The 26,117-nt window shown below is 43.4% G+C and overlaps 1 protein-coding gene across 1 annotated transcript; it reads left to right on the forward strand.

The window, feature by feature from the left end:
- Positions 1–8,482: 8,482 nt before the first annotated feature.
- Positions 8,483–22,030, forward strand: LOC109770264 (achilleol B synthase-like). Its single transcript, XM_020328970.4, has 18 exons — positions 8,483–8,686; positions 9,298–9,471; positions 9,573–9,662; positions 9,745–9,942; positions 10,196–10,280; positions 11,408–11,574; positions 12,833–13,021; positions 13,103–13,216; positions 13,836–13,958; positions 14,033–14,152; positions 14,268–14,366; positions 15,248–15,304; positions 16,730–16,776; positions 16,861–17,004; positions 17,106–17,283; positions 17,698–17,772; positions 17,901–17,984; positions 20,148–22,030. The coding sequence occupies exons 1-18, from the start codon at positions 8,483–8,485 to the stop codon at positions 20,262–20,264; spliced, it is 2,265 nt and encodes a 754-aa protein (XP_020184559.1). The 3' UTR covers positions 20,265–22,030.
- Positions 22,031–26,117: the final 4,087 nt, after the last annotated feature.

A 26,117-nucleotide genomic window follows, 5' to 3' on the forward strand; every position in this document is an offset into this window, starting at 1 on the left:
GTCAAGAAGCCAATTCAACGAAATCTGCAAAGTAGATTATGTGACCAGTAACCTTGCAGAATGCTTCAATTCAAAGTTCAAGTCAGTGAAAGGGCTCTTGTTGTGGCAAGCATTTGACAAGATGAGGCAAATGATCATGATAAAGATGGCTCTTTGCAAAAGAATTGCAGAAACACAATATGTTGGTCATCAAATGCTCCCATCACTGATTAAGGCATTGCACTTGAAGGCAAGAGGACTGGCGATGAAATGTATTCGATCTGGTACATATGAGGGAGAGGTTACATATACTGACACTAAAAATAGGGTATGGAGGTATCCTGTGAACCTAAGTACTAGAGAATGTACTTGTAGGCAATGGCAGATCCGTGGGAAGCCATGCATACATGCCCTACATCTGATGATCGTTATCGGGGGTGCAGATGGTGAAGTTGATCAATATTGCTCTGAGTATTTCTCTGTTGCCAAATTTATGTCTGCTTATGCTGACAATGTGCCTGCACTATTGGGGAAAGATCAATGGAACATAGTAGATCCAGGGTTCAAACTCCACGCTCCTGTCATTACTAGACCACCAGGAAGACCAAGGAACCAGAGGATTAGAGCAGGTGAGGAGGGTCGTCTACCAAAGAAGCGTGCTTGCAAAAAATGTGGAGTTCTGGGGCATATTGCTAGGCTTTGTACCAATGCAGTGGATGCATCATTTGGAGAGGAGGAAAGATGGACAGCAGCCAATGCTGAGGAGAATGCAGCAGCAATGGAGACTGAAGATGCAGTGGAGAATGCAGCAACAAATGAAGCATCTTGGTATGTGTTTGCACCCTTTGTAGAATGCAGCTACCCTTTTGTTTGCATTTGTTGTCTTTTTTGCCTATGGCTTATAATTTTATTTACCAGCTCTAGGGAGAAAAGGCCAAGAGATGAAGAAGCAGAAGATTTTGAAACCATGGCCTTTGATGGTTTTGAAGCTATAAGAGAGGAAGAGGAGGGGGTAATTTTTCCAACTGTGCCTTTAAAGATTATTGAACCCATAGATGACCGTCAAATGGTCGTCAAGTGCTCGGCGAGTGGAACTACTCCATCAACACCTCCACGGGGAAAACCCCAAGATCAAAAGGAACAAGAGTCTGAAAGAAAAGAGCATCTCAACTAGGGAAACCAGGAGCAAGACGGTGAAGCCAGCTGCAAACACAAGGAGCAAGTCGAAAATTTGAATTAAGTTGTTGGGAAATGTTTGTGTTGTCAATTTGAGGGCGAGTCGATCGCTTAAAACTTGGTAGATTTGTATTAAGATGTTGGATCTTAAAACTTGGTATATTTGAGCTACTGTGAAAACTTATCAGTTGTAATAAGGGATCCCTTGTAATAATGTTGCTTCTACTTTGGTTTCTTATTTGTGTCAGAATTCAAATTTCCATCAAAATTTGAATTTAAATCAATATTTTAATTTGGGCCAAAATTTGGATTCGAGCCAAAGTTGAAGTTGAACATTGGAGGTTCATTGCTCTGTGCGGTGTATTTGATCGAGCATTTGAAGTCCAATATTCGTAGGTGAACAGTCCGAATGAGAAATGTGCTAGAAACAAGCTCGAAAGCTAGGGTAAACAGCCCTATTTGAAATCAAGTTTTTTTTACCTTGGCTAAATGAGGCATATATATTTTTATTAACACTTGTCCCATATATATATGGTAAAAACGAAGTCTCACTATTTATTGATTAATATTCATATTACTACATTTTTTTGAAAAAATATGCTTTTAATTCAAAACCGTGAAATAACACGTTTTAGATATGAAAATGAAAAAGTAAGTTCAGATCCTTCTTATTCACTCGAAAATGAAGCTATGGAGATTTTTCTGATTTTTTTGAATTTTTTGATTTTTTTCAAACCCTAAACCCTCTCTCCCTATTATACGAACTCTGAACATGTTCATAGGTGATAGCTCATTTGTGTGAAGCCTTTTTTCATGAAAATGACCTACACCAAGTTTATATTTTTTCTCATAACCTTGTCACATATGACGGCTATGTGCACAAGAATTACAACATTTTGAGTTTTTTTGAATTTTTTAAAAACATTTGAACTTGATTTTGACAGATCACTTCAAAAAATGATTTTTCAAAAAAATGCCCCTATACCGATTTTATATTTTTTTATGGTAACTAGGTCTCATAAACGGATGAACTACGTTTGTTTTATATTTTTGCGATTTTTTCTAATTTAGTTATGGCCATTTGAAATCTGGTCAAACCCTAATAACCCCGTTGACTCGCTCATAACCCCGCAGAAATGCTCCAAACCCTAGCGTCGAACGTCCGCCGTCGGATCCTACCAAGTGCCAAACACCACCCGTCAGATGTGGGCAGGCATGCGCGATCCGCGTGATGCATCCTGATTGGCTACTGCACTGTCCTTCTCGGGTTTTTACGATCTGCCCCACTTTACATATGAAATTGTATTTTTCGCACATGACCACCACATGTCAGTGTTAAGAGTTGGTTCAAATATTCAAACTACAAAATACAATGTGGCAAATCGTCAATATAGCTTCCCCTTCTCCTCTTCTCCATCTGACAGACAAAGGCATCGAGCAGATCGGGCAATTCCTCTGTTTCTTTCCCCATCTTCTCGTTCTTCTTCCTCTGGAGCAATTCCTCTGTTTCTTTCCCCATCTTCTCGTTCTTCTTCCTCTCGAGCAATTCCTCTGTTTCTTCCTCTCGGGCGATATGTTGACCTCCTCGTCAGCCCCCCGTTCCACGTGGCCGGTGTATGGTCCAGTGCCGATGACTCGATGCACTGACTGCCCACGGATTGCGCCACTGAAGTGGTTGACTTCGAAGGAGGAGAAGAATGGGAACTTTGGGCGTGAGTTCGTCAAATGCGAGAGTAAGCCGGAGGGGCAGGTTAGATCTGAGTTTTCCTCGCATCCTTTATCTCTAATTTCTCAAAAAATCTATCAGATTTCGTTTTCAGATCGTGAAGAAATGCCACCATTTTGAGTGGATGGATGATTACATCCAGAGGCTTCAAGGGTTGGGCTTGCTGGATTCGAGGGGGAATGCAATCCGCGAGTTCAATCTGCCCCATGACAGTGCCGCTCCGGCAGCAGCAGCGCGTCCGGAATACCCGACGGTGGTAGATGTCAAACTGAAGACGGAATTGAAGAAGATGAACAAGAACTTCAAGCAGCTGATTGAGTTGAAGAAGCAATCCAATCTGATAGCTTTAGGAATACTTGCTCTAGGAATTTTTTACTTGATGGCCATCTCTCGTTAGAGATGTTTGTCTACTGTTGTTGCCATTGTTTAGCAATCCAAGTCTGTTTATCTCAAATGCAACTCTGTTTAGTGCAACTGTCGATCTCTGAATGTATGCAGTTTACTGTTAAGTTTCGACACTTTCAGTTTCGGCAGAAGACAAGTACCAGTTCAGTGATAGGATTATTTTGTTAGCAAATAACCTCGAGTGTTGGATCATACCCTAGCTCGTCAGATGACAGTAAGCAGTACTTGAGCAGCACAAGGGATATACATCAAGTTCATCTCTTCTCTCTCGCACTTGCCAAACTTTTGTCCTCGAGTTCGTCAGTTCTGCTAGAAACCTAGTTCGCGGGCCCAAAGAGAATCAAGCTGCAATAGGCCCACAAAGGATAAATGAGGCCCAGAAACAAGCGATGTTTCTTTTTTTTTGTTTAGGAACGATTGCTTTGTCCTTTTTTGTTTCTGATTGCTTTTTTCATTAATTTGATTGCCCAATCTCTTCTATCTCATTGAGGATTTTTTTGCTTTCCTTTATGGGTCCCTTCATTTTTTAGAATCAAAGTATTTGCAAACCGCAGTATTATTATGCCTAGCGAACCAATACTTCATGATTGGAAAAAGAGGTCCAACCCTCTTTTTTATATACTTCAAACATAGTGTAGTTTTCTACATATTAAAGTATATAAAACTACACTTTTGACTAAAGCCAAACATCTCAAAGTATTTGATACTTCAATATTTCTGAAAACCAAAGTATTCTTGGAATACCTAAAAATACAGAGCTCTCAAACCAAAGCCGTGTACAAATGTACAATATGTTCTTATTTTTAGAAGGCATCTATGAACACATCATTTTTAGTTAGTTTGGTTAATTTTCCCACGCCAATTAGCCGTGTCTAAACTTGGGACAAACAAAATACAAACATAACAAAGCATTAATATAACACACATAAATTAACTTAGATAGGGTTGCTAGGGCAACAAACATAACAAAGCATTAATATAACACACATAAATTAACTTAGATCGATAGGGTTGCTAGGGCAACATAAGTTCTTACATAGCTAGGTCGGGCAACACGCACACCAAACTCACACTCACACTACATAGTAGATAGGGATAGGGTAGCTAGGGCAACACGCACACCGCCGGCTTCACCGTCTTCTTCGCCGTCGGCTTCAGTACTCCTCCTCCTCAAGGCCGTTGTCGCCGACGTAGTACGGGAGGCTGTGCATGCGGTTGCGAGCGGGGAAGACGCTCTCGAAGTCCGTGAAGATGTTATGGGTGGTGAATGCGATGAACTCGCACCCACACCAATACACCTTGCTGAGCAGGTAGTAGGCATCGAACCTGTTGGTGAAGTGGACGACGAGCCCTACCACTGGAGCGTTGGCGTGGGGACGCTGCTCCACGAGGTTGAACATGGGCGGCGAGCCCGGCGGGAGGTGGTGGAAGCCCGCACGGAGGAACCCCCGTGCAAGCTCAGTGCTACCCCTCCAGCGTGAGATCGCCCACACGCGGAGCGATGCCTCGACGACGACGTTGGCGGGGTACCGCCGTTCCGGCATGGTGGGCGGCGCTTGGAACGTCGGCCCATTGTACTGCATTTGAAACGCTTCGCTGAGTGGAACGGCTTTGGCTTTTGGGGGAAGAAGAGAAGTGGGAGGCGCAGATGGATCTGTAGAAGAAGAGGCAATGAAGGGCAGTTTAAATAGCCAGGAGAGACGGAGTGGGTACACGCGCAAACGGCGTAGATCGTGACTCGGTGCGTGCGTGAACCGATGCGATCATAAATGTGTGAACGTGGATCCATGCGAACGTGCTTTGCGTGCTCTGCGTTGGCGGCTGCCTGCCTCCCCCTTCTGCGTGCTCTGCATTGGCGGCTGCCTGCCTCCCCCTTCTGCGTGCTCTGCGTTGGCGGCTGCCTGCCTCCCACAACTGAATCGAGCGGCACTCGTGCGGCGTGAACCGATGCCTCGACATAGACGCGAGCGTGCGTGCAGCCTGCCCCTTCTGCCACCGGCACGTAAGCCTGCGACGCGTGAAACGACGCTGCGGAGCGACTGAATCCACCGGCAACCGTGCGGCAAGGATCGATGCGTGCGTCTCGGCGTGCATGCATGCGTTTAGGTCTAGGTCACTAGATGCGTGCGTGGCGGTGTTCGCATGCATAGCAGGCTAAATCGATGCCAAAGCCGGGCATGCATAGCAGGCTGCATCCATCGATAGCAGGCTTTTTTAATTTATTCCCAACAAACTAACGGGCCCGTCCTATGAACACAAACACGGCCCAACCAGCGAAGCCACAATCACAGTCAACAGAGTCCAACATGGCCCCACAAGTCAGTTAACGGCCAAGACGGCAAACGTCTGTTATGAACATTTGTGAGAGTTTCAGCTAAGGGAGTGGGGAAAAGTGAGCAAAAGTTTGAAGCGTGGGGAAAACTGAGCACAACTAAGGAATTGGGGGCACAGATGGAATAAGCCCATCTATTAATAGTGTTTTGCAAAATCAATTTAATATCTCTATTGCTCAATTCTACTTGACCACTAGACTGAGGGTGATAAGGAGATGCAATTCTATGGTTGACATCATATTTAGCAAGCATTTTACGGAAAGCACCATGAATAAAATGTGAACCACCATCGGTCATCAAATATCTAGGGACTCCAAACCTCGGAAAAATAACTTCTTTAAGCATCTTAATATGTTCCTCTGACTATGAGATTATGCAACTCCCGAATACCGAAGGAACACCTTATGTGCTATCAAACGTCACAATGTAACTGGGTGACTATAAAGATGCTCTACAGGTGTCTCCGAAGGTGTTTGTTGAGTTGGCATAGATCGAGATTAGGATTTGTCACTCCGAGTATCGGAGAGGTATCTCTGGGCCCTCTCGGTAATGCACATCACTATAAGCCTTGCAAGCAATGTGACTAATGAGTTAGTTACGGGATGATGCATTACGGAATGAGTAAAGAGACCTGCCGGTAACGAGATTGAACTAGGTATGTGGATACCGACGATCGAATCTCGGGCAAGTAACATACCGATGACAAAGGGAACAACGTATGTTGTTATGCAGTTTGACCGATAAAGATCTTCGAAGAATATGTAGGAGCCAATATGAGCATCCAAGTTCCGCTATTGGTTATTGACCAGAGATGTGTCTCGGTCATGTCTACATAGTTCTCGAACCCGTAGGGTCCGCACGCTTAACGTTCGATGGCGATTTGTATTATGAGTTTATGTGATTTGATGAACGAAGTTTGTTCGGAGTCCCGGATGAGATCACGAACATGACGAGGAGTCTCGAAATGGTCGAGAGGTAAAGATCGATATATTGGAAGGCTATATTAGGATATCTGAAAGGTTCTGAGTGATTCGGGTATTTTTTGGAGTACTAGAGAGTTACGGGAATTCGCCGGGGGAAGTAGTGGGCCTTAATGGGCCATACGGGAAAGGAGAGAAGGGCCTCAAGGGGTGGCCGCACGCCCCCCATGGCAAGTCCGAATTGGACTAGGGAGGGGGCGGCGCCCCCCTCTCTTTCCTTCTCCCTCTCCTACTCCTTCCCTCTCTCCCCTCTTGGAAAAGGAAGGGGAGACTCCAACTAGGATTGGGAATCCTAATTGGACTCCCACTATAGGCGCGCCCCTCCTAGGCCGGCCTCCTCCTCCTCCCTCCTTTATATACGTGGCCAAGGGGGCACCCCAAAGCACAATAGATAATCTCTTAGCCGTGTGCGGTGCCCCCTCCACAGTTTTACACCTCGGTCATATCGTCGTAGTGCTTAGGCGAAGCCCTGCGCCGGTAACTTCATCATCACCATCACCACGCCGTCATGCTGACGGAACTCTTCCTCGGCCTCAGCTGGATCAAGAGTTCGAGGGACGTCACCGAGCTGAACGTGTGCAGAGCGCGGAGGTGCCATGCGTTCGGTACTTGATCGGTTGGATCGCGAAGACGTTCGACTACATCAACCGCGTTATTAAACGCTTCCGCTTTTGGTCTACGAGGGTACGTGGACACACTCTCCCCGCTCGTTGCTATGCTTCTCCTAGATAGATCTTGCGTGATCGTAGGCAATTTTTTTTGAAATACTACGTTCCCCAACAATAGGGACATGGGAATTAGATCATATGTGTATGACTTGTGTCGTCTACGGCCCTCACCCCTTGATTTCTATATATAACAGGAAGCGCCTAGGGTTTACATAGGTCGGTTGCATCTAAGGTCAAAAGTGGTAAAGATGACTTCTAAATCTTTGGAGTACATGCCAAGTCTTCGGAATTTCCCATCTTGGCTCTCCTAGGCCTGAAGAATGAGGCCCACTGGTTTATCTTCAAGAGGGGTTCTGGGCTCAACCCATATGGCTACCAACCAATGTGGCTAGCACCCCTAGTATAGGACACCATTAGCGAGGTTTCTAATATCGGCCAGGAAGACGGACGGACGGGTGGTGTTCCCATGCGGGCGATGGAGTAGATTCCTCAGCAACCACACATGTTTAGTGAGGAGGTAGACGGACGGGTGCCATTTGAATATGCAGAGAAGGTGCGTGCACCGGGAAGCGGCGTGAGTGGCGCTCTTGACCGGCACGTCGCTTTAATGTTGGCTCCAGTAAGAGGTGGCGTCCGCTCTGAGCCGGCATGAATGCGGCGCTGACGCTCTAGAGTGGCGCTAACCACTTCGAACGGGAAAAGGATGCAGGCGAGGAAGAGGATTTTGTGTGGGTCCAAGGTGTGGCTGCGTGGCAGAGGTCCGGACAAGCGCCCTGACTCCACTAGTTTGCTTCCGCTTCATGGGGAAAAGGACGTCTGGACCGCTGCGCGGACGGATGAGGTATTGTGTTGTACGGCAAAACATGTCTTGACCGTCCTGGCTGAATGAGTCACCGTTGGAGATACCTAAGGGCACTGCCAACTGCTAAGGAAGACAAAAATACGTGCATGCCTTATTAATGGGACTGCCCTAACACTGGCACATGCAGTACTATACTAGTATACAGCTCATGCTGAAACATTAAATAAATAATAATTGATCACGTTCCTCCGAAAAAAGGAAAAGAAAAGAAAAGAAATGCAGAAAGGTCGTCCGTCTGGATTCCTATCCTATATAAAGAACACACAAATGGTAGCAGCAAGCAAGTCTAGGAAGGAAGGGAGGATGGAAAGAAAGACAAAATAGAAAAATTACCTAGCTAGTGTACGTGCGTGATGTGGAGGTTAAAGATCGCCGGCCAGGCTAGCGGCGGGCCGTGGCTGCAGTCGGCCAACGGCTTCCTGGGTAGGCAGGTCTGGGAGTTCGATCGCGACGCCGGCTCGCCGGAGGAACGCGCGGAGGTTGAGAGGCTTCGTGAGGACTTCACCAAGCACCGCTCCCACAAGAGGGAGTCCCAGGACCTCCTCCTACGGTTGCAGGTAGTTTATCCTTTTCATCTTTGTTATTTACTAGTGATAATGTATGTGCAATGCACGTTTATATTAGATAGGGTATTAGTTGCGCGTTATATTAGGTAAGATATATTTGTTGCATGTTGGTATTTGGTAAGATATCAACTACTTTTTCGCGGGAATGATAGGATATTAATTACATGGCAGATTTGAAGGGATAGCGTTGAGTCAAGACGTGTTTATAACCAATGGCAGTGGTGGGTAATTAGAGTGTTAAACGTGTTTGGTGTTCAACATTGGAGCGATTTGAACCGCTAGATAACATGATTTGACGGTCGAGATGGTTTGAATCTGCCCATTTGGGTCTTTTTATATTGGTATATAGGTGTATATTGTTTGTTCCGTCCATCATTTTTTGCCTTTTGTCTACACCATACCACAAAATAGTTAGTACTACGTCTTAATGTATAACGTTTTTTTGACACTGTCATCAGACGTCTTTTAACACGGTCATAGACTTTAAAAATGTCTTGTAACGAAGTTACATAAAGTAGCTAGTACTCCCTCTGTAAAGAAAAATATATCATTTAAAACACTATACTTTAGTAGCATATGCGTATTAATTGGCCGGATTCCAGTTTGCAAAAGGGACGGCAACAACCTGCACGAGGACTGAAAAGGGTGCACAAGTCACGGAGAAAATGATAACGACTTCATTGAGGCGAGCTCTAAATCAATATTCTGCTCTGCAAGCACATGATGGGCATTGGCCTGGTGACTTGAGTGGAATTTTGTTCATTATGCCCATGCTTGTAAGAATTTTGTTAACTTCACTCTCATAAACAAGATGTATCCTTATTTTATTTTATTTTATTTTCCTACTACACACAACACGCTATATATTGCCTTGCAGATATTCTCTTTATATGTTACTCGATCACTTAACATGGTCCTATCATCAGAACATCAACACGAGATATGCCGCCACATTTACAATCATCAGGTATGCAAATTACACCTTGCAATTTCACCAGAATACAACAATGAAACTAATTTCATAAAAGTATTATATATGACTTGTGCAGAACGAGGATGGCGGTTGGGGAACACATATTTGGGGACCTAGTAACATGCTTGGATCATGTTTAAATTATGCAGCCTTACGGCTGCTTGTTGGCGAGACACTAGACAACGATAATGATGTGTTAATCAAAGCGCGTGCTTGGATTTTATCTCATGGAAGCGCAACTGCAGTACCACAATGGGGAAAGATATTTCTCTCGGTATGCATCATAAGAAACATGACAGACAATCATTCTCTATAATAACTGATGACAATGATCAGGAAACTTTAATAAGCTACATTACCACATTTTTATTGTTTCCTTCCTAAGTAGGTGAAATAAGAATCACCATAAAACAAGAGTCTTACATTCTAGTACTATTCATAAGCATTATCAAGCACATAAAGAAAATACTATTGACTGAACTAGTGTGTATTTAAGCTATTAATTCTTCTATGTAACGTGATGGCAGATACTTGGTGTCTATGATTGGTCGGGCAATAATCCAATCATTCCTGAGTTGTGGTTGCTTCCACACTTCCTTCCAATCCATCCAGGTGCATGTTCCATCCGTGGACCTAAGATAGAATATCAAGTTGATCCATGTGCCGTGAACCATAGTGCAACAGTATAGCCATTTTTTTAGCATTCCAACATTATTTCAACTTGCACTAAGTTCGGTAAACTTGCTTATCTTATCGATCTAATAATTAGCTGAGCCCTAATGAGTTTGTCAAATTTACACTTGTCATAATTTATCTTTATAAATGTTGATATGTATCTTGACAATGCCCTGAGAAATTTTGAACAATGTCAATTAACCCACCAAGCGCATTAACGAGATATTATTCCGCCCTTACATGTTTGGTCCTAACCCACAAACAAGCAAACCACCAAGGAAGAACCCACATGACTAGCTGCTGAGGCAGCCAGACTGGTCCACATTGTGCATAGAGGATCTTTGCAAAAAAAAAGACATTCTTGTGGATATCCAATTCGGATCTAGGGAGCATGCTCATGTGTGCCACAAATGTTTTTGCAAATGTAAAAAAGAAACATTTTTTTGTTAGACATGTGCATGTTAATGTAGAAATCCTATCTCCAAATGTTTAGGGGCAAATCCCAAACATTTTGACCTGTGCAAAAAACAAAGTTGAATGCCAAATTTTCGCATTTCTATACCATTGAATTTTGCTCATTTACTGATGAAACGCTACCGCTCCGTATCGCATGAATATAGGCAGCAACGTTTTGGACACTAACATGATCATGTATAAAAAAATCAGAATTTTTTAATCTTGTTTGCCATTTGTCTGAATTTACTATTCATCCTATGAGAAAATACTTCCAGAGCCAAGACGGCGTGCCCACATTCTTGGGCCCTTCCGCTACCCCTTCATAGGCGATATTTGCACACATTGTTTTTTTAGAAAAGGAGGTTAAACTCACGGCCTGTTCGTCGTCGTGATGCACACTACCATTTTTTATTAAAAGTAGGGAAACATTATTTTTGCAGGCATTGCATTTCCCTGAAAAAACATCCATATATGCGATTTTTGTTAAAACATTTTGCGATGTGCCTTATTACAAGTGTGTTTATAGAGATATCGGTATAACATTCTCCCATTGTCGCCATAGATATATATTCTAAATTTCTTACAGAAGTTACTTTCTTTATTCATAGGACGATTTTGGTGCTTTTGTCGATTAGTATACATGTCAATGGCATATCTTTATGGGAAGAAATTTGTTGGGCCCATTACTCCAACTATAACGGCACTACGAGAGGAGCTCTACAACACACCTTACAGCAATATTGATTGGGGAAAGGCGTCTAATTGTTGTGCCGAGGTTTGTTGCTGCCATAAATACTAAAGTTATGGTACCTTTGGATATCAGGAGAAGTATACATGGTTAATGTTTTTCATTGATCATGGAAAATTTTGGGTATCCTTTTCGTAAGAGATTAAAAAAAATCTGGGACAAGGATTAATACACGTACCAAAAACTAGGGATAAAATTCCGAGGGTCTTAAAACATGTCGCACGTGGACTAGCCATTTCTAGAATAAACTCTGCATGAGGACAAGTGTCCCACACAAAGTTGATTTTTTTTCAGACGGGATGTGGAATTGATGTAATGTTGTAGTGCATTGGAAGACCTATATGTCTCATCAAAAACCTAGAAACTCATAGGGGCACACATGCATGGGGCCGTCGGATTGCTTTAGAATTTCTAAACTTGTTTGGCCTTATGGCCTTTGATTATTGTAGGACGGGGTTCATCCATGCATGCTTCTGGTAACTTTTGCCAGATTTTCATGTGCCATCCACCCCACCTTTCATGCTTTTTCATGTCTTCTTAAAATTTCAGTCTACTATAACTTTAGAACCGAAAGTCCGATTTATGTTTCATTTGCATATTCATGTTCCTTGTGGCATGGACTTCCAAACAAGACCACTCTTAAAAACATTTTGACAACTTATTTTTTAATCAAGTTTCAAATATTAAAACTTGGTAGTCATAATATCAAGTTTTTGCCGAGTTTCACCAAGTTCCATTTGCTTTTAAGGTTTACGGTTTAGGGTTTAAGCTTAAGTTTCTGAAACTTACTAATTTATCATTCGTTCCTATTAAGTTTAGTAGTTGGTACTTGGTGAAGTTTTAAAACTTGTCAAACATATTCAAAAGTGGTATTATTTCAAAGCCCTTGTCACAAGGAACACAAATATGCAAACAAAATATAAATTGCACTTCCGGTACAAAAGATATAATAGGTTCAAATTTGAAAGTCAAAACAATAAGCATGGGATGTGGGATGGGTGGAGCTACCAAAAGTTGCGGAAAGTTGCATGCATGGACCCCATCTAAGGTAATTAAGGCCTAAAGCACATGCAAATAGCAACCAATTTGTGAATCACGAGGCGATCAGACGACCACAAATTCGTGTGCCCCCGGACGGGTGTGCCATAAATCGCCTCCCATCAAAAAGCTATATGTTCACCAGACTAAACCATGAAGAATTTGTGGTCACTTCCTCTACTATGCAAAGTAATATGTTGTAAATATTAAATATCTAGATTATGTAAGTTAGTTTTCTTCTTTACAGGAGGACCTTCACAATCCCCGCTCACAGGTACGAAATATTGTACTTGTTTGTCTTAAAAAGTTTGTGGAGCCAATGTTAAATTGGTGGCCAACAAACAAGCTAAGAGGAAGAGCATTGAGTAAGCTTATGGAACAAATTCATTATAACAATGAAACAACTGAATACATAACCATTTGTCCCGTGGACAAGGTAACTTCGTAAGTGCTTATATTATGCTAAATATGGAGTGTTTCGAGTAAATCAGTTGACATCTTGTTGGCTATTAATTAGGCACTGAATATGATTTGTTGCTGGGTCGAAAATCCAAATTCAGATGCATTCAAGAAACATCTTCCAAGGGTTTATGATTATTTGTGGATTGCAGAGGATGGAATGAAAGCTAAGGTATTAGTATACCGTATGTTGTGGAAGTACTAAAAATGGTTGTGTCCATAGTTGGGTGATCACTAAATTTTTATTATGTGGAATTCTTTTGTCTCAAACATCAATGTCATAATAGGCATGGTTCAGACATACACTACACTCATCACCATTGAGGAAAAACTAAAGTCAAAAAGGTTTTACTGCATTTCGTGCAAAAAAAGTTTTACTGCACAACTGGAATATCAACCAAAATTATGCCCTACAATCAACTTTCTATTTAGAAAAGATTTTATCATATGAGAAGTGGACACTTTATATTAGATTTTTGATGTGTGAGAAGCAGACCTACCGGAATGGTTCCACTATTGCATCGATTACACATTCCACACGCCTGTGAGGCATGTAAAGTCATTTATTAGTTCATGTTCATGGAATGAAAACTTGAAAAGTTTATTTTCCACATTTGCTTTTACGTAGTTTTTATGCATGCTCATCTCGCATGCTTCAATGCCATTAATTTAAAGTTCTATTGCATGCACACATGTTTTTAAATTTTAGAACGAGATGATTTCTTTCATGGAATGCAGATAATCCCATATGTCATGTTGGCAAGAAAACTTATGGTATTATATCAAAACAGATATATGATGGCTGCCAGAATTGGGAGACACCATTCATAGTTCAAGCAATGTGTTCAACAAATCTTATCGATGAGTTTGGCCCAACAATAAAAAAGGCTCATGATTTTATGAAAAAGTCACAGGTTCATTATTCTCCTTAGTCTTTACATTAAAATACTTGAAAACAGACCTAACATACTTTTTCTTGTTCTTGAAGGTTCTTAGAAACCTCCCAGATTATGAAAGATTTTATCGCCATAGATCGAAAGGTTCATGGACCCTTTCAACTATAGACAATGGTTGGCCTATATCTGATGGTACTGCTGAAACTCTTAAGGTAGTATACGTTACCGATGACCTTTGGTACAATAATATTTACTCAGTGATATTAGAAATGCTAATTGAATGGTATTGGACTTGTGAGCTCAAAGAAGATAATATCGTTCTTGTAGACATTGTTGTCATTATCAAATATTTCTGCCAATCTTGTTGGAGATCCAATAGAAGAAGAGAGGTTGTACGATGCCATTGACTTTCTCCTATCTTTGATGGTATGACCACCTTAATCTAAGTCAATGGGCATCAGGTTACATTGGTGAATGTCCTCTCATCCTGTTGAAAACTGTGGTACCATGTATTTTATATATAAGATTGTATAACGATATTTGGTATGCATCCAACATTACCTTGTCCCACCAACCCCACAGGAAAATGAATCACTACATAAGATGATTGTTAGTTTGTTACCAGCCCCTTATTTGAGTGAGGAACCAAAGTCCTCTTGCTGCTACTACCAACTACATCACATCACTGATCCAAACTCACTACTCACACCGTACAGCCACCTCCAAAGATCCCTCTATATGATTTGATCAAATTTGAACCCTACGATCGTAGTTGGCAATGAAGAAGAAACATTGGCACATATCTCCATGCAGATCACAAAGGCGTCGCCAGGTTTTACTAAAAATTTAGTACAGTATTCTTTAGAAAATCCATATGAGATAATATTTTTTTGGTGACCAACATATGAGATAATATAAACATGAGCTACAAAAGGTAAGCACGAATAGTTCCATCTAAGCAACAGAAACTGGTGCAAATTAAGTGCTCATGAGAGAAATCCATATGGGCAGTTTTGTAACGTTGAATTGTTGTCTTTTGAGCCATCTCTTGATAACATGGATAGTTATCATAAGAAAGAAGATGGTATTTTCCAAGGGATTTGACAATTTCTAACTTTCCCTATGTATGCATAAATTTTGCCACGCCTTGCAAAGGAATTAAAACATTAATGTTTTAACAAAAAAAATCTTGATTAAAAGTATGATATGGTCAATCTATTATTCTTCGGGCCCAAATAACTTTTGGTCCTTCAGTACTTGTTGAATGCCAACTAACTGATGCTCGCTTTCATCTTTCATGATTAAAGAACAAAGATGGTTCTATTTGTACATATGAACGTAGAAGAACAGCCACCTGGGTAGAGGTAAGTATTTTGCCTTGTACTATGATCAATTGAACAACTAGGGGACAGGGATGCGGTTAGTTTATTGCACTGTATCTTATCCATAAATTTTAGTTTGAAATACAACAAGTTCTAGAAAAACTAACATTCGAGTATGCAATGTTTGCTAACATTGAGCCAAAAGTAATAATTTCTCTAGCATAGGAAATTGTCCTCTTATATATTTCCAACATTTACATAAAAGGTCATGCAAACCTTTTTTTTAAAATCACATCATATATGAATAAAGTAATGTTACAATCACTCTCAATAACACTCGTCATACAGACAGAACACCACCCACTAATAACCCATTAGATTCACAAGAATAGCAAAATTCAACAACTCATGAGCCACCATATTCACCTCTCTCTTATGTTTTTCCAATTTAAAATTTAGTAGAAAACTCATAACACCAAGGGTCTCCTTGTTCAGATGTACATAAAAGCCGAACTGTCTCAGTTAGCATCAGGTGGAAAATGATACACATAAAAGCCATCAGTCTCCATAATAACCACAATAATATACATGCCCGGTAGACAGGCCTCCTCACCACTTGCACATCTCTGGAGGAAGTCCAAAGGCAGTAAAAGCAACTCCCCTGGGAACCACGAACAACAATCCCAACGCTGCATGTACCATTGTCGGTGATAAAGCTTGCATCCGCACTAATCTAAATAAAATAAGGAAGCACAAGGTTCCCACGTGGAGAGAGGATTTACCTTTACCAACACGTGGAGAGGGGAGCATCAATATAGGAATTCTATAGGATAGGATTTGCAAAGGAAAAATTCCTTTAAAGCCTTTTGGTTTGTAGGAATGGATTCCTATTCCTATGTAGGATAGGAATCAATCCTTCACGTTTTGGAGGAAAAAACATTAGCCTAGACTTACTGGAAAAATTCTTATCCTATGCACCAAATGACATCTCTTCCTCTACAGGAATTAAGATGCATGTCATCTCACTTCCTATGATTTTTCTATTTCTATAAAATGTCTATCCTATGAACCAAAAGAGGCCCAAAAGTTGTACACAAAAAGTAACTCATAGATGCTACAATGGTAGCCTTCGCTTCACCAAAAGTTGCATCATTACGAAGGCAAGCAACATTTGCTTCTACCAGTTATTGAATTAGTCCCGGCTATGGAACTTATACACATTTTCTTAATACTCTGGTTTTCTCTATACGTAACAGTACAACACTTACTAAGTAAATCTACATTGGCGTTTTTTACCAAATAAGTAGTTGATTAACATCATGAATCATGGTCAACTATTTTACCAAATAAGTAGAGGCGTAACAGGAAAAAACATAATATTTTGTTTTCATGACCTCCTTGTTATATTATTTTGAAAATTATTCATATTCTTGAGTACTAACCTTTATTTGGTTTGAAAATATATAGCTTCTAAATCCTTCTGAGAGCTTTAAGAACATTGTCATCGATCATCCGTAAGTACTCTTTGATTTGATGAAAGTTATAGCTGCTTATATTTTCCTCTTTGCTCAAGTAAACTTTTGCAAAACAATTGGTAGAACTTCTGAATGCACGGCATCGGTGATTGATGGTATGGTATTATTTAAAGAGCTGTACCCACAGTACCGCAGCGAAGAGGTAGGCAACTGTATAAAAAATGCTGTTAAATATGTCGAGGGAAAACAGTTGAAGGATGGTTCATGGTAAGCATTACTGTGCCATTTATTTAAAGAGCTACCGTATGCTGTTAAATATGTCGAGGGAAAATCACTTCAAAATTATCATTATTTATTTTATCATGTAGGTATGGCAGTTGGGGTATTTGTTTCACGTATGGAACCATGTTCGCAGTTAAAGGATTAGGCGCTGCCGGAAGAAATTACTACAATAGTTCTTCTATCAGGAAAGCATGCAAGTTCCTCTTGTCAAAGCAACAAAGTACCGGTGGATGGGGAGAAAGCTATCTCTCTAATTATACGCAGGTAGGCCATTTAATTGTGTTCTATACCTACCCAGATGTCTTAATTTTGGATTATTACTTGCAATGGATATTAACCATCTTTCTAACTATACAGAGGTAAACCATTTAATCGTGATCTATACCCACCATGATTTCTTGAATTTGTACTATTATAGTAAATGATACTACTTAAAATTCTTACTGTGACATTAGTGATCCCATTTAAAAATAATGACGCTTTTCACCCCATTTTTCTCTTTAATGACACTCGTTTTAACTTTTTGGATAATGTTTTCCCCAAAATTGTTGCCACCTAGGCTGCCATGTATGCGCTATGTAAGCAGATGAGGTGTCATAAATCAAAATTATGACAACAAATAGGGAACTTACTCCATTAGATATACACTTATTTGTTTTGCACAACAAAATTTAACAGGAGTATGTGGACAGCGGCACTCCTCATACAGTGGAGACTGCTTGGGCAATGCTAGGTTTAATTTATGGTGGGCAGGTATGTTCATGTTTCCCTCCCTTGATATGCCATCACTCACTTGTTATGAAATTATTTCACATAACTATGAAAATATTGTTAGAACAATTGCATTATTATCTCACAAGGTGGATTCATATTTTCATCAGGCTGAAATAGACCCGGTGCCACTGTATCGTGCAGCACAAGTATTGATGAGCATGCAGCTAGAAACGGGCGAGTTTCCACAGCAGGCAAGTTTTCAGTCTAGTTATTAACTCTCTTTTTTTCGGGGGGATGTCTAGTTATTAGCTCTTACTCCTTCTATCCGGGTATGTAGGACGAGCATGGGTTTCAGGGTCTTCATTTTCAGTTTTTCACTAATGAAATGTGTGTTAGGGCATGGAGCTAAGAACTTTTAGCATCAACCAAACTAGGTTTTTTTTATTAAAAAAATGTTAGCACATGCGTGCTACAATGGCTTAGCACCTAGTTTGGTTGATACTGCTAAAACAAAACCTACTTTGGTTGATGCAACTCCTATGGCGCCTTAAGCGTCAAATAGAGTGCTTTCTGTAAACCAGCGCACAACCCCTCCACAACACTGTGTATGAAAATGGACCGGCCCATGTAGGACTTTTTTCATTGTTTCTCATGAATGTTCTGACGGTTTTTCAGGGCGGATTTTCTTCAGGTTTTTCCCAGCATGGGTTTTGCCGGTTTTCTCATTTTGTTTTCCTTTTCTTTTTCTTTTTACTTGTTTTTTCATTTTTCATTTTTATCAAATTCGTGAATTTTCACAAATTTGAATTTTTCAAAATAATTTTGATCTTTTTCCTAATCCGTGAACTTTTTCGAAATTTTGTGAATGTTTTCGAATTTTGTGAACTTTTTAAAATTATGAAAAAATTTATGAACTTTGTTTAAAACAATCACGAATTGTTTTTGTTTTTTGTGAATTTTTATTATGTTACAAACTTTCCAAGTCTTGAATGTTTTCCAAATTCATGAACTTTTCTCAAATATGTGAATTTTGTCCAAATGTCATGAACTTTTTCTTTCAAATCTGTGAAATTTTATCTTTTTTGAAAAGTAAATGGTCAACTCTCCGTGGTCAGCAGTCGCAAGTCCACTAGTTAAGCGATTTAAAACAAACACTTTGTCTAATTCACATCTAGATGTTTTCTAAGGATGTCACATCTAAGCTCCCACAAATAACACAGCAACAAGGAACAAAAAAAAGTTAGGACAAAAAAATAGACCACAAATATAGTGGACATCTAGACAGGCCCTAAAACAAAACACAGCTGGGCTGGGCCATATACTCCCAGGCAAGCGACTGTTATCTTAGCTGGCGCCAAAGGCGCCAAGTAGGAGATCTCTCTTGTAGTGGCACGTGTGGATGTGGAGCTTAGTGTTTTTTTAGCAACAGTGGAGCTTAGTTGAACCAAAATTAGGTCGTGGCCTGCCCAAACTTGGGCCAAATCATTGAATAGGGAAGGTGAAATTGGGCCTTGGAAGTAAAAAGTTACGAGTATTTTTCACTCTGGCCTGCCCAACAATATTTTGGTAGCTCCACCATTGACTCAGTAGTAGAACCAAATTCTAAGGGCTTGTTTGGGACTACTCTGCTCCACCAAAATCAGTTTCAGTCCACCAAATTCACTTTGGAGCAGTTTCATACAGAAGTTGCAGCACTACCAAAGAGAATGTTTGGCTTCCATCTAGCTCCAGCTTCAAGAATGAGAAATTTGATGAAACGGAACTATTTGATTGGATGAGGGGTGAGAAACAAAGGGGTATCCACTTACTGGTGGCAGTGGTGGGTAATTTCCACCCAACTCCAGTTTCCAGAGTATTTTGGAGCACCCCCTGAATAGCTTCATAAAAAACCGAAAGTTGTAGCCTGGATTCTAGTTTTTTTGCGGAGCGGCATATCATGGAGCTATCCCGTTTGGCTCGTGTTTTTTAGAGCGGAGCTGAATTTTAAGGAACAGAGCAATCCCAAACAGGCTCTAAAAGAGAGTTGACCATAACTGGGGCCCAAGATAGAATAAATATGGTGAAAAAATGCTATATTCTGACATGTGGGCCCAAAAGTAGATGCTAAGGGAAGTTCTACATTAGAATGAATTTGGTGTTCATAGAACTCGGTTCTACCTATTTCTTAGAACATGTGACATTACACATGCTCTTATATGTCATCAAAAATATATCATTGGATTCGTCGTTGAATGAAGTTTCTAGACATATGTTTCCTAATTACATATAGCACATATTTCACTAGTCAAATTGATGACCTAAAAAATCAGGCATGGTTTACTAAGCTGGATGGAGGGCGTACCACAAGTGAGTGCAAGATTTACGTTTGTTAGCTGTTAATAAACTGAAAATTATGGCTGTCATTTTGGTGACAGGAGCACGCTGGATGCGCCAACTCTGCCTTCTACTTCAACTATCCCAACTACCGGAACTTATTCCCTATTATGGCTCTTGGAGAGTTTCGTCGCCGACTTGTTGCAAACAAGAACTGATGTGTAATCGTGCGGCAAGCGTGATAAGCCCTTCCAAACCAATCAACAAAAAAACAGGAACCGATGTGGATGCATGTGATTAAATTATAGTATTGATGTGTGTGCGCAAATATGTGGGATTTGTTAGCAATAAACACTATATGCTATTATGGGCACCATTAAATTATATATTGAGTTGGTGGGCCGAGCAACCTAAGTGCAAAGTTGGTCTTTCTTTTCTTTTTTCTTTTTTATGATTTTGCTCCTCGTGCTAATGTTACAACACTGCAAAACAAGTAAGTTTGAACCAGATCACAAAGTAATGAAAAGATATGATACCTACCATCAAAACATGGTTGACTTGAAATGCGGCTCTCCATGATGCATGACGCCATGTACACTAAGGCAGCGGCGATCCACTCGTGGTGCGGATGCTTCATCGGTGCCTTCTCATTAGTTGCCACCATCACCACCTTCTTTATGTTTCAATCAAGCGCCGGGAAGATGAATGACTTGAGCAGAGTTGATGCCACTGTGACATACATCCTAATAGCCGGGGCTTTTGTCCTAGCTAGAGATGGTAGCATTGTTGGGGATAATGGGATCAACATGGACATGTGCTTTCTTGCGTGCTAGAAGATGGGATCGGCTTCACAGCGTAATCGTATCTGTTCGACAACATGTCAAGGCAACAGAAAGAAGCAGAAGATGGTAAGGTTCCATTGGGCAGCCTAAGTCGCTGATCTTGTCAAGAAATGGCAAGGAGCACCAACATGAGAGTCTAGGCAGAAGCACAGCATGGCTGTTTGTGTTTGGAACTTTGGATGAAAAGGCTTGTGGCACAAGTTGCACCTCTTCAACTTCTCTAGATCACATGTGATATCAACAAATACCAAGGAGTTGGTGCGGGGGGAGATATTCAGAATGGTGAGGGCATGTGGAGGCGAAGAGGATATCATGAGGAGTTCAATGGTAAGATGCCCGGGTTACATGAACTACGTGGATTACCGATTGTCTACAGGCTCCGAATGAGTCCACATTTTTAGAGAAAAGGCATCAACCAAGCCCGACATGGGCTCGAGCCTAGCCCGACTTTGAATTAACAAAGCCATCAACCGGCAAGGATTACAGATCACAAGTAACCAAAGAAAAGAAATACAACACGACAAGATACATAGACGTTGGAAAGCATCTAACTAGCCTCAAATGCTACAAGCTAGAGGATAAATCGGAGAAACATGCAGTTGAAGCCATGGAGGCCCTCTGAGAACGAAGCACCAGGGAACTAGGACCATGCTGGCACGGAGGAGAAGGGGGTGACTGCAATCAACAGGGAGTATGGTCACCAAACAGCTATGGACCCCGGCATGGCACAACCATCCAATTCCATCTCCAAAGAAGACCACAACCTCCTCGCCTAGCTTGATAGGCGCTGCACCGTCAGAAGATAGAATGTTCCACCTAGAACAAGAATGGTTGCCGCCGGAGGATGGCCACATAGAGAGGATCCACGCACTCCCGACGAGCCGCCAATGCTTCTCTCAAACAAAATTTCCCATGGCCCAGTCGTAGAGGAGGGATAGCATCAAGCTTGGACGAAGAGGACACACCACTGCCGCCGCCGAATGCACACCAACCGAACAGCTCCCAAAGGCGGCGCCTTCAAGAAGGAGAACGACGCCGAGAGCGCCACCGCCGCCCACCGAGGTTAGGGCTTTCACTCGAGAGGCTAGAGGATGGTGGGTGGAGGGAGGCAGACCTGACCAACGCCTCCAAGGAGGAAGAACGGTGCCCTCGGGCGTCGCCTCCGCCCACCGAGGTTAGGGCTTTCACCCGGGAGGCTAGAGGATGGTGGGTGGAGGGAGGCAGACCTGACCAACGCCTCCAAGGAGGAAGAACGGTGCCCTCGGGCGTCGCCGCCGGCCACCGAGGTTAGGGCTTTCACCCGGGAGGCTAGAGGATGGTGGAGGGAGGGAGGCCGACCTGACTGATGCCTCCAAGGAGGAAGAACGGTGCCCTCGGGCATCGCCGCCGCCCACCGAGGTTAGGGCTTTCACCCGGGAGGCTAGAGGATGGTGGGTGGAGGTAGGCAGACCTGACTGATGCCTCCAAGGAGGAAGAACGGTGCCCTCAGGCGTCGCCACCGCCCACCAAAGTTAGGGCTTTCACGCGGGAGGCTAGATGATGGTGGGTGGAGGGAGTCAGACCTGACTAATGCCTCCAAGGAGGAAGAACGGTTCCCTCGGGCGTCGCCGCCGCCCACCGAGGTTAGGGCTTTCACCCGGGAGGCTAGAGGATGGTGGGTGTAGCGGGGTAGACCTGACCAATGCCTCCAAGGAGGAAGAACGGTGCCCACGGGCGTTGCCGCTGCCCACCGAGGTTAGGACTTTCAACCGGGGGGTAGAGGATGGTAGGTGGAAGGAGGCAGACCTGACTAATGCCTCCAAGGACGAAGAACGGTGCCCTCGGGCGTCGCCGCCGACCACCGAGGTTAGGGCTTTCACCCGGGAGGCTAGAGGATGGTGGGCGGAGGGAGGCAGACCTGACTAATGCCTCCAAGGAGGAAGAACGGTGCCCTCGGGCATCGCCACCGCCCACCGAGGTTAGGGTTTCACCCGGGAGGTTAGAGGATGGTGGGTGGAGGGAGGCAGACCTGACTAACGCCTCCAAGGAGGAAGAACGGTGCCCTCGGGCGTCGCGGCCACCCACCGAGGTTAGGGCTTTCACCCGGGAGGCTAGAGGATGGTGGGTGCAGGAAAGCAGACCTGACTAATGCCTCCAAGGAGGAAGAACGGTGCCCTTGGGCATCGCCGCCGCCCACCGAGGTTAGGGCTTTCACACAGGAGGCTAGAGGATGGTGGGTGGAGGAAGGCAGACCTGACTAATGCCTCCAAGGGAGAAGAACGGTGCCCTCGGGCGTCGCTGCCGCCCACCGAGGTTAGGGCTTTCACCCGGGAGGCTAGAGGATGGTGGGTGGAGGAAGGCAGACCTGACCAACGCCTACAAGGAGGAAGAACGGTGCCCTCGGGCGTCGCCGCCGCCCACCAAGGTTAGGGCTTTCACCCGGGAGGCTAGGGGATGGTGGGTGGAGGAAAGCAGACCTGACTAATGCCTCCAAGGAGGAAGAACGGTGCCCTCGGGCGTCGCCGCCGCCCACCGAGGTTAGGGCTTTCACCCAGGAGGCTAGAGGATGGTGGGTGGAGGAAAGTAGACCTAGCTAATGCCTCCAAGGAGGAAGAACGGTGCCCTCGGGCGTCGCTGCCACCCACCGAGGTTAGGGCTTTCACCCGGGAGGCTAGAGGATGGTGGGTGGAGGGAGGCAGATGTAACGCCCCAAGACCGACGCTTCAGACGCCTTCCATGTTTTTCGTTGTCGTCGTGTGTTTTATTTGTTTGTTGCATTTCATCATGGCATCATCGCATTGCATCGGCACTCGTTGCCGTCATTGTTTTTAAAAACTGCAATCGTTCGTAGTTTCCGCTCCTCGCTTGTCTTCGTCGACCTTTTGACATGCCCCTTTCTCGACAGCGACCTCCAGGACCACCGCCGCGCCCTGCTTCTTCCTCCTCCTCGAGGAGATGCCCCTCGCCTTGAGCTCCAGCGCTACGAGGCCCGCCTTCTGCAGTTCGTCGTCGCCGGGGTTCCCCACCACCAGTAGGTCGCCGTACGTCTTCTCCGTCCCCTCCTTCCTATCTCCCCCTCGCACCGGACTCCCACTGTCTCCTCTGTAACAGAGCCGTCGCCTGAGAGGCTCCTCGTCCGCCGCGCCCAAGCTCCTCCGTCCGCGCTGCCGTTTGCCCGGATCCGGCGCCAGCTGACCGGATCCACCCGTCTTCGTGTTCCCGGCGCTGCCGGAGCCCCAAGTTCCAGCGTCGCCGTCCTGCATCAAGCCCTGCGCCTGCGCCGCCCGCCAAGTCCCCTGCTTCACCCGCTGCCGCCTGCTTCGTTTTGGTCAAGCAGAGCGCTCGCCCGCGCCATTGACGAGTCGCCCTGCTGCGTGGGCTGCCTTACCACAGCGCCAAGGCCCAGCCTCCCCTCGGCCCATCCGCGCGAACCCAGCTCTGCCAGCCCACTGTGAGCAGACGCCCCCCCCCCCTTGCACTGTTGGGCTAGCCAGTTTTGGCCCGTATAGTGTTTTTACCTCTGGACGGATTTAATCAATTATCCCAGGATTTAATGTTTTACAAAAAACCCTCCATGCATGTTCATGCATTTAATATCTCATAAACCGTGCATCAGATTAAAATACTTCTTATATGAAAAATGTCTAGAATTTCATCTAGTTTCATAATATGCTGCTCTCATCCAGGTTTAAAATGTTTAAACTTGCTGTTTATTTAATTTTTTTAAATGCCATGTTAAAATGATTTATTTCATAACTAATTAACCGTAACTCGGATTTAAATAAACTTTATATGTAAATGGGGTAGAAAGATGCATAGAATAACATGGTGCATTTATTTTCCTGTTTAACAACAATAAAATATGGTTTTAGGGCAGAACAGTACCAAATCTAAAATATGGACATGTGGATTTTCCGGAATTGTTGTTTGTTATTTCCGGCCTCATTTAACTTGCTTAAATAGTTAGTTTACTTATGCTTCACCCCTTGCCATGTTTAATAACACTTAATATTGTTGGGTACATAAACAAGAGCGAACTAAATAACTTGAATGTGGTGTTTCGTCAATATGCAACTTGTTACATATTGAGCTCCACTTAATTTGTAGTATTGTTTGTTGCATTTTGCCATGCCATGCCTCATTAAATCGGACATGCATCATACTTGTTTGTGCATCATGCCATGTGTATGTGGTGGTTGTTTACTATGTTGTTTGTTTCTTTCCGGGTTGCTTCTCTCGTTACCTTCGGTTTCGTTCCGGAGTTGTGAGGATTCGTTCGACTACATCCGTTTGTCTTCTTCATGGACTCGTTCTTCTTCCTTGCGGGATTTCAGGCAAGATGACCATACCCTCGATATCACTTCTATCTTTGCTTGCTAGTTGGTCGCTCTATTGCTTTGCCGCGCTACCTACCACTTGCCATATCATGCCTCCCATATTGCCATGTCAAGCCTCTAACCCACCTTTCCTAGCAAACCGTTGTTTGGCTATGTTACCGCTTTTGCTCAGCCCCTCTTATAGCGTTGCTAGTTGCAGGTGAAGTTGAAGTTGGTTCCATTTTGGAACATGGATATGTTGGCATATCACAATATCTCTTATTTAATTAATGCATCTATATATTTGGTAAAGGGTGGAAGACTCGGCCTTATGCCTGGTGTTTTGTTCCACTCTTGCCGCCTTAGTTTCCGTCATACCGGTATTATGTTCCTTGAGTTTGCGTTCCTTACGCGGTTGGGTGATTTATGGGACCCCCTTGACAGTTCGCCTTGAATAAAACTCCTCCAGCAAGGCCCAACCTTGGTTTTACCGTTTGCCACCTAAGCCTTTTCCCTTGGGTTTTCGCGAGCCCGAGGGTCATCTTTATTTAAACCCCCGGGCCAGTGTTCCTCTGAGTGCTGGTCCAAACTAGAGCCCTTTGCAGCGCCACCTCGGAGAAACTTGAGGCCTGGTTTTAGTTGTACGGACTGCTCATCCGATGTGCCCTGAGAACGAGATATGTGCAGCTCCTATCGGGATTTGTCGGCACATTCGGGCGGCTTTGCTGGTCTTGTTTTACCATTGTCGAAATGTCTTGTAAACCGGGACTCCGAGACTGATCGGGTCTTCCTGGGAGAAGGTCTATCCTTCGTTGACCGTGAGAGCTTATAATGGGCTAACTTGGGACACCCCTGCAGGGTATAAACTTTCGAGAGCCGTGCCCGCGGTTATGTGGCAGATGGGAATTTGTTAATATCCGGTTGTAGAGAACTT

The sequence above is a fragment of the Aegilops tauschii genome, chromosome 4 (genome assembly GCF_002575655.3).
Source record: "Aegilops tauschii subsp. strangulata cultivar AL8/78 chromosome 4, Aet v6.0, whole genome shotgun sequence".
NCBI lineage: Eukaryota > Viridiplantae > Streptophyta > Magnoliopsida > Poales > Poaceae > Aegilops > Aegilops tauschii.